Below are 11,451 nucleotides of genomic sequence, written 5' to 3' on the forward strand. Positions count from 1 at the left end.
CAATATAGGCTAGAAAAAAATTCTGAGCTCAAAACTAGGATAAAAATGTAGCATTTTGAGGGCATGGGGAAAAAACTTGTCTTCTGTGCTTTTCTTTAGAAAAGCAGTAAGTAAAAAGGTATGAAATAAAAATGGAAATAGAAATAGTAACTTCCTGCTTTTGAGAATTAAAATTCTATTCTAAGAAGTACAAATTTATTCTGTATACTTAGTGTGTCAAAAAGACATAAGCATTGACGTTGCATACACTTATGGTAGAATAAATATTCTTCAATTTTAATAATGATAAATATGTCCTTTATTACAGATGGAGCCTCACTATTTTTTTTACTGATTGCTATATCTTAATAATGGGAGTTTAGACCAGCAAAACCAAAACATCAACAAGATTGACTTTTAAACCAAAGAGCTTTTAAAACAGTGCTGAATTTCCCTTCCCACTCACTGCCCCTGGTGAAGGACCATACTGCATAGCCTGTCCCATGCAGAGGTAACTCGGACACATTTTGGCCACCACATTTTGGCTTGTGCTGGATGGGAATGATCCCATCCAATCTGCAGAGCTGAAGTGGAGGGAAAAATACAGGATTTCAGTTTGTAGCATCATGAACACTTGCCTTTTGTATCCAGGCTACTTAGGCCAACTGCTGGCTATAGGATTCATACTTAAATATAAAATTAGGGCTCCTGAAGCAATTAGTGCTTATAAGTACATGCAGGATAAGGCCTGGGAATCTCAGTGTTGATCCAGATGGGTCACTGCCTTTACACTGTAAGATGTCTCACTCATCCGTATGGTCTGATATTTTAAAAGGGAAACATCTATCAAAATCTCATTACTTCGGAGAGGATGGGAGCTCATGGATTATAAACCTTAATTTAGTTTTTATATCTTAAATTATGGTACCGTATCTAAGCCATAAATTTTTACAAAACAAACTGCTGATGCATTTGAAAGAGTCGAATAAATACTCTCAGCACCACGACAGAGCAGGGATAGAGGGAGTGAGCAGGTGCGTGGGGTGAGGATGGCAGAGAGCTGGTGATGGCACATTGCTTTTAGAACTGCTACTCTTGTTGTTTTTGCAATAAGATGCCCGTATTTACTTGAAGGAGAGGAGAGAAGGTTAATGATATCGGTTCCTGGGAACACAGGCACTCCCCAGTGACTGAAAGGGAATATTCCTGGATCCACCAAAGATCATAATTTCACTCCCAAGCATCTGCTAGCAGAAAGACATGCCTGTCTGCCTTCAGTTCAATATCATCACAAAGTGCTGATTTATTAAATGGTGTCAAACTTCTTGACAGTCTTTGAGCCTGTGCTCTGGAGGTTTTGTTTGGTCAAAGTGTACAAGTGTAGAAGACAGTATTTTAAATTGAGCAGCACTAAAGAGCCTGATCCTGCAAATCTAGGATTGTGCAGTTTATGTCAGAGAGCCTGATCTTGCCAAGTTTTATGTGCCATTTGAGGGGAAATCTTTCCCACCAAGACCAAATGCTTTTGGGATTGAGAGTGATAAGCCCCTTTAATCCTTGCTAGATAATGCCTGTACCTCCTGGGACAGGGCTCAGAAGATTTATTCTGTCATATCATTTACAGGAGGTAGGGTTTGCTGAATCACAAGAAGGATAGAAAGCTCAAAAACTGCCGGAAAAATTTGACAAGTAAAGTAAAATGAAATACAGCCGTGAAACCTATGGTGGGAGCAAGGGTAGGAGTCAGCACCGAATTCATTTAGTATGACAACTTCATGAAGTATATGGGTAATAAAAGATTGTTTCTGTAGTATTTTATTCTGTATTATTTCATTTTGTTCTCTATTACTTTACTGCTGTATTATTTTTTCCCTGGTTACACTGGTCATCTACAATTGGACTCTTCCTCTAATAGAATAGCATTGATTCCAGAGATAAGACACGCAAAGTGAAGGTGATACAGATGGATAATTATAAATACATCTTCTTTGTTTCATGGTGTGGACAGTCTTCCCGTGAAGGTCACTCTGACAATGCTCCAGGATGTACTTGTGAAGCTGGTGACTGGTGCAGCAAAAGGCCAAGCGCCATAATCAGATCTTACATCTGGGTGCTCACTGTCACGGTTTCAGGAAATTTCTTTTGCTCTGTGATAGACCTGTTCTCACTGGGCAACGGGAAAAGCCTATGTGACTGTTAAAACAAGAGTGGAAAAATATGTATCTGGAATATGCATTGCTTTATCCTGCCAAGCCAAGTGTTTATTGTGGAGGCCAGACACATCTGTCCTCCTCCAACAGATATCATGGTGTTTCTTGGATTAAAAAGGCCGACTGTAGTGGAACAGTGGAAGAAATTGCTTCAGAAGACTGACTTATTAGAGTCCTATATCATATGGACCCTGTCAAAAAAACATTAGCCACAATAAAAGCTGACACTTGGGGAGATGAAAGCAATATTGCTTGATATTGTGATTACCTTTACAGCAACATACTCAAGGTGGGCAGTGGGGAATTGAGTCCTTTCTTCATTTGACCTGGGCGGTCAATATGATTACTTTGGGGATTTTTTTTTTTTGTTTGTTTTATGTAATAAAACATCTGTAATAAAAGTTCTTTTTAAAAAAAATAGTTTTGGGAAAGAGACTGGAGACATGGATTGCAGACAGCTATTTGGGTCAAGGGGTTAGGTTTTTGCCAGGCTCCAGATGGGGATGCAGAGGAGGACAGGGGCTGGAAGTGATTCTGAAGCTGAATCCATCTAAACTGCACAGTCAATAAGAACAGCATCAATTTAGTGAGCTGCACCTGATCTGAAGTTTGGCAAGAGGGAGGTGGATATACGCATTATTCCCTGTATGGGGTATTTCTGAGTATGCTGTATATGAATGTGTGTTTGTTCTGAAAACTTGCAGTAAGTGTGAATAACAAAACTCATTACACTGTCTTTGCATTTTCATGCCCTTGCAGATTTACTGGAAGATCTTGGAAAACAGCAACTTTGGCGGAACAGTGTAGTTATATCAAGGATAAGGAATTTTTTCTGGAAACTTGACAGGCACCAAATCACTTTCTTATATCCAGTTCTTCCATTTACTTCTGTGGATAGCCTTACACTTCCTGTGGACAGTTTTATGTGCATGACATGTTTTAATGGTAGATAAAACCCCAAACAAACCCCACAAAAGACCAAAACCAACTTTCCTCTGTATGTTTGGCTTATTTCTGAACAACCTTGCCCAGTTCAGGTGCCCTTGTTCATGCACATTGCGCCAAGCACATGGTTCTTTATCTTCTGCCACCAGCTGCCTGGCATATTAAGGTGAAAGCATTAAAGCTGAGAAGAGTTTTGGGTTTGTTTTCGAATGGACCTGGATTTACAGCCCTGGTGTTTCTTCAGTATTTTTGTAATACTGTTATAGCATGTAGCTGGGGGGGTGGAACGGTAAATTGTTGTGACCAATATAACATGTTGGCAGTCTGATATCTAGGGATTTATACTAAGCACAGGTTACTGCTAATGGGCAAAATGAGAAATTATAATTTTTAATGTGCCAGATTAATTTGATATACATCCAAGTCCACATAAAGAGCATGAGGTGTTTAGCATGTATCAAATAATACATTATTTGATTTTTGTTTCTAGTGTCTGGCATCAGAAGAAATAAAATTTACCTCTTCATTTATATAGCACATAAGAGAAACTAGAGAGTGCCCCAGCAATTTGTAAAGTATATGGGCTTAAAAATAACCCTGTTATGAAATAGGACATGATGCAATACAACAGTATTACAGCAGCTTAGTTGTGCTTCTTCAGAAGAAAGCAAATTGTGATAATTTGCTACATAAGAGTGGATATTCTACTGCACTTGGTTATTCCTGGGACCCCAGGTCCTAGAGGAGCAAAAGCCAGACCTGAAGCAGCCTTACATTGCTGTTCAGGTTTGCAATTCAGTCACGATGTTTGGGATATTGTCGGGTATATTTAAACGCAGTGCAAGGGTGAAGCGCTGGCTCTGCAGGGTGCTGAGTGCTTTTAACTGCCTTGAAGCCAAGGTGTTGCAGGGTGCTCAGTGTCTGCTCAAGCTCCCTACCACACCCGGAGGCACACGAGTTCCTTTTGGTGGAAGGAGGCTGCAGGGTATTTGCAACCAGTGAGTCTGCCCTGAACACTCTGCGCTGGAGGGAGGTTGATGCTCCAGGCTGGGGTGGTCCTGCCACTGGTGACAGGCACCCACAGCGCCGACGAGCCAAGTGGTGCAAGGCTTGGGTGGTCAACTGCAGAGTGAGGGCTGTGATATTTTCCAATAAATGGCATCAATCTTCTGAGCACAGTCCACATTACTGTGTCTCCCCTTACATGTCCTGTCTGGGGCAGGATCAGCCCTCACACGTTACTTTGCAAGCTGAAATATTTAAAAAAAGATTGAAACATCGATACTCTCCAACTGCAATGTCAAAAATGGCTCTCCAGTCTATTTAAAATTCTCGGCTTTTAAAAATCTTTTAATTTCAATTAAAATTAAAATATGTTAACATTTTGCCTTTCTGTATGCTTTTGGTTTGGACTCAGAAGATAATCTCATACATTACTATAATTTTTTTCCAGAAAAGCAGATACCTTCTCTATCCCTCTACAAAAGCTTTATGCCACAATAATTTAAGATTTCCTCCAGGTTAGAATATTTCTGCATGTAAAACCTCTTTGAAGGTTTAAATAGACTGTAACTGAGTTTTGACATGTATTAGCATGTGTCAAGTACAGCAGTTATTAAGGGTAGTGGAAGCAAGGCACATTCCATCTCTTCAGTGGCTGACTTGCAGGTGTCCAGATCACTACAGGCCACAAGCGGGCAAAGCCACTAAAAAAAAATAAAATCACCCTTTGCTGCAAAAAGCATTAAAAACTGCCTTTACCAACCATTTCAGCAATAGATCCAGTGAACGATCCAGTGAGGAATAAACTCTAGTTGCTGTATACAAAATCATGTCCCAAGACTGTGCCTGAGAAAATTGCCTTTTTAGTCCTTTTGATGTAAGACTTTACTGAGACTCTTGGAAGGCTCTGTATCCACCCAGAACATGTTTTTAAGATAAATTAAAGCATACATTTGCACAGAATGATGTGTATTAGTTAAACAGGAGTTACTGAGTTCTGTCCTGTTCCTCTTCTCTTTTGTGTGAGCTGACTCCGTCTGCATCCAAACAATCCATGAAAGAAATTGTTTTCCATACTGATGGATTTTTTTTTTTTTATCGTTTAATTCCTTTCATTCATATATGAGGAATTGACTGGAATTGTCATCTCCCTCATAGCAGAACTAAAGGAGTGTGACATGCAAAAGGAAATACTCAGGACTCGATACTTTTTTAAAGTATACCAGGTTTAAGCAAAGCCAATTTGACTTTCTGCACTTCTCTTCCCAGGGCACAGCTTCTGTTCTGCAGCGCAGGTCTGACAACGAGGAGTATGTTGAAGTTGGAAGACTTGGTCCATCAGACTATTTTGGTAAGAAAATTCAGCTTGAGTATGGTTCAGAAAGATACGCACAAAGAGTTGTATCAGGTAGCTATTGTCTTAATTAGTGTTCTACTCTTTACAAGCGAGGGGTTATGCGTAGGTCAGCCACTGCTTTCAGCAATACAGAGAGATTTCAGTGAAGTTGAAACCATTCCTTGGTTTACACCAGTGTAGCTGACAGGAGACAGATCCAGAATCAGCAAAACAGTCTGAAAGCATTTGTTTTCAAAGGCATTTTACACGCATGCATTATGCATGTGTAATGCATTTGTACTGTCAACAGAATTATGTAAAGTGTCTATCAAGAGATATATAAAGGGAGATGTTGTACAATCAAAGCAACTGGAATGTAGCTAGAATATGCACCCTCTGAAAAAGAGGCACAGGGTGTGTGACAGAGTATTTACCCTATTTCCAGGTGAGATAGCATTACTGCTCAATCGGCCCCGAGCTGCTACGGTGGTGGCACGCGGACCCCTGAAGTGCGTAAAGCTGGACCGGCCCCGCTTCGAACGTGTGCTCGGTCCTTGTTCCGAAATCCTCAAGAGAAACATTCAGAGATACAACAGTTTCATTTCGCTCACCGTCTAAGTGATTCCCTCTGGAAAGCTGCCTTTGTGTGACCTTGTGCACTTAAATTTGCTCTGTGCAGCTCCATAGCTTTATGAAGAAAAAAATAAAAGATGTGCATTTTATGTGATTTTTTTCTGTTTTTGTCACATACTGGATGTCACTTCAAATCTCACGCATCATGTAAGTAGGAAGACAAGTGTTTGGATAAGACTAGCTTTGGGAAAGATTAGGCTCTTGTCTTGCAGGCAAGATTTTTACCTATTGTTGGATCATATAGCTTAAAACTGTGTTTTTAACTATTTAAAATTCATATGAATTTCTAATTCCCTTGCTATCTTTGAAGTTGGTCTTACCTTTTGTCAAGCTTCTTTGATCAAGCAGTGTCCCTCTGCCTGTCACTTTTAAAAGACTTTTCACTGATTATGGACTGGAGGTTGCTAAAATCCCACGGGATGAGTGGCAGTTTAAGAGGGATGGTCGGAGGAAGATTCTGATCATTCCAGCAAGCCAGGGAAAAGTAGAGCTTCTGAGTCATTTTGTTTGTGTCTTAGATATAGGGGCCATACTCCTCCATGTTACAAGTCCTTTCAGGTCTGCTTTGTAGGATATGCTAAGCCAAACAGCCTGCTCCAGTCTTCTGGGTGAAGCAGTCAAGGGACAATGTTTTGTAAGAATTCAAATGGCACCTTTAGGACCTAAGTTATTTGTCCTCAGCTTTTTTCAAATGAGGGTTTGCATTAGATTCCTCAGGAGTCCAACAGGAACTTCTCCAGTGAATTAATTGAGCTTCAAAACATACTTATCTGCAGCAGAGTGTCCTCAGCCACTTCTCTGAATATTATATGAAATGCTGGAAAGATGCTGCTGGTTGTACATCAGGGACAACAACAGCAGTCTGTTTTTAATAAGGTCCACTTAATTATAGTCCAATGCCTTTCTTTCAGTATACTAAATTTTAGGATATTTTAGGATTTTCTGAAAGCCAAATACATCCTCCAGCAGACATGTATGACGTAACAAAAAGCACCAGGATCTTGCAAGAAGCTCCTAGAGCGCAGGTCCCCCCCCGGCCCATGCAGCCCTGCTGGCAGTTGCTGCCCTGCCCAGACATGGGTATTCTCTTGCACAGAGGTTTTTGCAGATCCAGACCTTACTCTGCAGCACAGCCCTTGAGGATGGGATCATTTAGATTATTCTTTATGAAGCTTTTCCTTTGAAGGAAAACTTGTCTTTGCTAACAGCAGCAAAGCTCTGCATCTCAGTTGCCCTGAATAGCACCGCCCAGTTTTCAGTTGTGGCAAAACTATATTTCTTCTTATAGGATCATGTTCTTCTGAGCAAATACAAACTGTCTGTACCTTGTAACATGCCAAAGGTCATGCAACAAAATAAAGCAGCAATCTCCCTTTTGAAACTAAAGGTGTTAGTGAAAAACATGGCTAAAATTACTCCTACTGACATACAAGTGCTTTCTTCTTTGGAATTAACAAAAACTAACTCGGGGCTTTCCTATAGACTCCCACCAAGAGGGCCCGATATTCCAGTAGTTGCCCACAGTGGTTTTCACAGAGCTAACTGCTTCTCGACTTCAGAGTCCTCTCATCACTTCAAGGTGCTTAATTTATTTCCACATATTTTCAGTGGTCCTGTCAGTGTATATTCGTTGCTACTATTTATTATGATTATGTTATGCTTCTTGCATGTGTTATTAAATATGACCATTCACATTTTTCAGCCCTGCAGTTTTTATCACGTACATTTATATAGGCAGACCCCCATTATATATATATGTAAATGTATATGCATTTGCAAAACTTTTTATTTGCCTCACTGTTTTTGTATTCTCTTGTGCAATTTTTAAAAGAAATCTTTTTTAAAGATTACTAGTCACTCATGTATGTTCTTTTACTTATTGCATTCCTGTTGTATTGGTAAAAAATTGTGTTTTGCATAATATGCAAGATACATTTCTTGTTAAACACCAAGTATTAGCCTCACTGTTTAGAAGTTACTCGAGCACACACACACAACACAGATTCTTTGCTTTAAACCTTTGCAGCTCATGGAAAATACATTTGAATTATGGTTCTGTTATAAGCAATCTCATGAGAAGTGTAACCATTTAACACCAGGATTCCTATGCTTTAAGTGGAACAAAATGATATTCAATGACATTTTAAAGGTAATTGTAATATTTGAAGTGGATGATGGGACAGGATTAGAGTATGAATAAAATTCTTCTATATTATATGCAGCCGTTGTGGGTTTATTAATAATGGAAGTCTGTATGAATAGAAGTCATGCTCTAGTTAAATCTGCATATCATAAAAAGTTTGAACTCTACTGAAAATAATCAGATGCAAAGGGACAAAAAATAGACCAAGAATCCCAGTGCTATATATAGTAATGGAAACCAAACTGGTTTTCTGGAGGATTAGCATGAAGAAAAAAAATTACTCTGTTAAAATGTAACCCTATATGTCTATATGAAGAAGCAGGGGTTCAAGGTGTCTGTCAGACCTTCATGTTGTGGTTTAGATGCCAGTTTAGGCAGGCATTGAAACACATGTGAAACATAAGATATGTGAGATGCCTTGCTGGTCAGAGGGACCCTGTGTAGAGCTTCAAAACCCCCAGGACTGCTGTACAGCCAGTGGGAAGACTTGGGGAAGAGCAGGCTCGTTATTTCTCGAGTACCAATGCTGCTCCTCTTCCCCCCAGGATCACAGACAAAGCCCACTTCCCCGACCACACTGGGGATCTGTCCCGATCCTTCCTCTCAACTCTGGCCATGCATGGATTTTTAGAAATGCAGCTGCCCTGAGGCACAAAGCCTTTTTTGGCACCAGAGATGTACTGTGCCGCCACCATGGCTTGTGCTCATACGAGGGGCTGGCCAAGAACCACACCGAGGACAAACTTCTTAGAGAAGGCAGAGCCTCCAAAGGAACCAGCCGTATCTCGTGCATCAGGGTGAATGCATGGGTTGAAGGACTGGAGAGTATGGCTTCTGGGTGAGGAAGAGGTGTTTAGTGTGTTGTTAGTGCTACTCTACCTACAACCAGAGCTCTGGGTGGCCCCGTGAGTAGGTACGTTGTGGTCCAAGCTTGGTTCCAGTGCTGGAGCCATCACCCCAGAGCAGCGTGCAGGGCTCGGGCTCATTCCACGCAGCTTCTCTACGGTGGCCCCCGCACAGGAACCTTGGGCGGCTCCCAGTATCCAAGGGCTGTCCGGCTTTCCATTTTTGGAATGTGTTATTTTTCCCCCCTTTGCTATGATTCAGGCGGGAAGGACTTGTCTTTCCAGAGAATTACTCACATTATGTAGTAATCAAAAGTGACCACTCTCTCTGAGGTTCTTCCAGAAGGACATTACCAGCCCACGCTCCCCAGAAAAGAGCATCTCACCACTCCTCATTGTCATTCTTTTTTCGGTTGGTTTTAATTGTGTCGCAGCCATTTCAGGACTCCCAAGACAAAAGAGAAGACTTTTTTTTTTTTAATAGAAACTAATTGTACCTCCAGGTTTTTTACAAGGCCCATGTGGCTGACCAGCCTTTAGTGTGTGTATCAGATTACTGTAAACTCTCATAAGCATTCCCACAGCTTTGTGGCAACGGGTGCTGAAAGTTGTGGAGTCACAGGAACCACGTGAATCCTTGATCCTCGAGCAAGCACAGTCTGACACCATGTTACCTGTTCAGGTGTTGGTGAAAAACGAGAGCTGTTGCAGAGAACCAAGTAATCCCAACGCACGCCAGTTTGGTCGTTGCCGGCTGGTTTGTTTTTCTTGCTTTAAGTGCTCTTCAGCAGCAGAGCCACCACACAAAGGGTGATGTTTCTTCTGCTGTGAAGGTTGCACAAGGTGTGTGCATCACATTCAGTTTTAAGTCTTAAACGGTGCATAAATCCTTTCACTGACCTCTTTATGGAAGAGATCATGTTAGTTCTTTGTGCACATTTCTGTGTAGCAGCTGAGAGGGAGAATATTATCTTGCGCAGAGGCAAAATCATGGTGATTTCCTTAAAGAGAGCCGGAGATCCTACTGCCTGCTGTTCACTGCAGTGCCGCACGGCTATACAGTCACCACAACCACAGCAGTGTCCCCAGAGGCCGTTGCAGGTGGATGGGAGTCAGCAGAATAGAGAGACAGAGTAGGTGGTGTTGCACCATTGACCCAATGAGTGCTAACCAGTTTAAAAGCTCACACTTGATATTTCAAAGGCCAGTTTCACCATTTAGAGACTGAATTATCTACTCTTACATTCCCAGACATGTTTTTTTAATTTGTTTCTAATGATTTGGCAACTCTGACTGGAGCTCATTTTCGCCTTCTTCAAATGCACACAACTGCTCAGAAACTCATAAGAGTGTTTCCACAGCCAGAGTCACTTCTGTAGGTCCCACCTCCCTCTGGAGAAGAACATATTTGGATATGAGCATATGCGCAGACTTGAAAATCCAATGTTACGGGAATGCCTTGGCTTCGATGCTCCTCCTTCTCCGAGGGTGCCTCTATGGCTCTTTGCTGCTCAGCAGAGTTTTATCTGGGATGCAGCACTCGCACAACAAGCTGGCCTTTTCTCTGAAAAAGCTCCCTGGCCAAAGGAGCTGGCATCTGCAGCCATCTGGTATTTTTGCAAAGGCTGAGGATGTTTTTTGTGCTTGATCAGGCTCCAATACCAGACTGATTCTTCTGATGTCTAAAAATCTGGATTCAGCTTTTAGAAAAGAGGCTGCACTTTGCCTGGGAAAGGAAAGCAAAGCATGAGTGTCTCCTTGGGCACACTCTGACTCCTATCTCAGAAGTGCACGGGTAACTTTTTGCCTCTGAGTGCTCTAGCCTCTCCCCAGCTGTGCTTTAATCATTGTTTTCAAGTCACTGTCTGCAAAACTATCGCAGAGAACCTCCACTGCCCAGGCAAGCTGCAACATACATCCCATCCTCTTGTGCTTAGGCTTTTTTAAGTGTGCAGAGTTCTCTTTAAAAAAGTTGTGAGCTCTCATGGAGGAAAAAAATAATCATTTTACCCAAGAAGACTGCTTCTATTCCAGTATAAACTGTCTCCAAACATGGAACAGCGGCGTGCCATGTTGCTGCATGGGCCAGCAGTGCTGAATGAATTGGCAGATGCTGCACGGCTGCATGATCTCTGGTAGCCTGCCTGTGAGAATGCTGCTCCTCTCTCCTCACAGCTTCAGTTCGAAGCCGAAAGAACTGAGTTGCCAAAAAAGTACCCCTCACCCAAGCCCTGATGGGATAAACCGAGCCTCGTGCTGCCAGGACTCGCCGGGTGCATTCACCTTACCCTCGGTGAGTGCTAACAGCCTCTGCTCTTTGCAAGAACTGGCAGTTGGAGACGGGACATATAGACTAAT

General features: G+C 41.7%; 1 protein-coding gene across 3 annotated transcripts in view; it reads left to right on the forward strand.

Annotated features, from left to right (window-relative positions):
• Nucleotides 1-8,320, forward strand: part of PRKAR1B (protein kinase cAMP-dependent type I regulatory subunit beta) — a 100,586-nt gene extending 92,266 nt beyond the window's left edge. For all 3 annotated transcript variants that reach the window (XM_032983724.2, XM_042798769.1, XM_032983723.2), the window contains 2 exons: nt 5,406-5,487; nt 5,918-8,320. In XM_032983724.2, the coding sequence (XP_032839615.1) occupies nt 5,406-5,487; nt 5,918-6,090 (255 nt within the window). In that variant the 3' untranslated portion in view covers nt 6,091-8,320. The remainder of the gene's footprint in view (nt 1-5,405; nt 5,488-5,917) is intronic.
• The last annotated feature ends 3,131 nt before the right edge of the window (nt 8,321-11,451 follow it).

The sequence above is a fragment of the Tyto alba genome, unplaced genomic scaffold, assembly GCF_018691265.1.
Source record: "Tyto alba isolate M040663 unplaced genomic scaffold, T.alba_DEE_v4.0 Super-Scaffold_28, whole genome shotgun sequence".
NCBI lineage: Eukaryota > Metazoa > Chordata > Aves > Strigiformes > Tytonidae > Tyto > Tyto alba.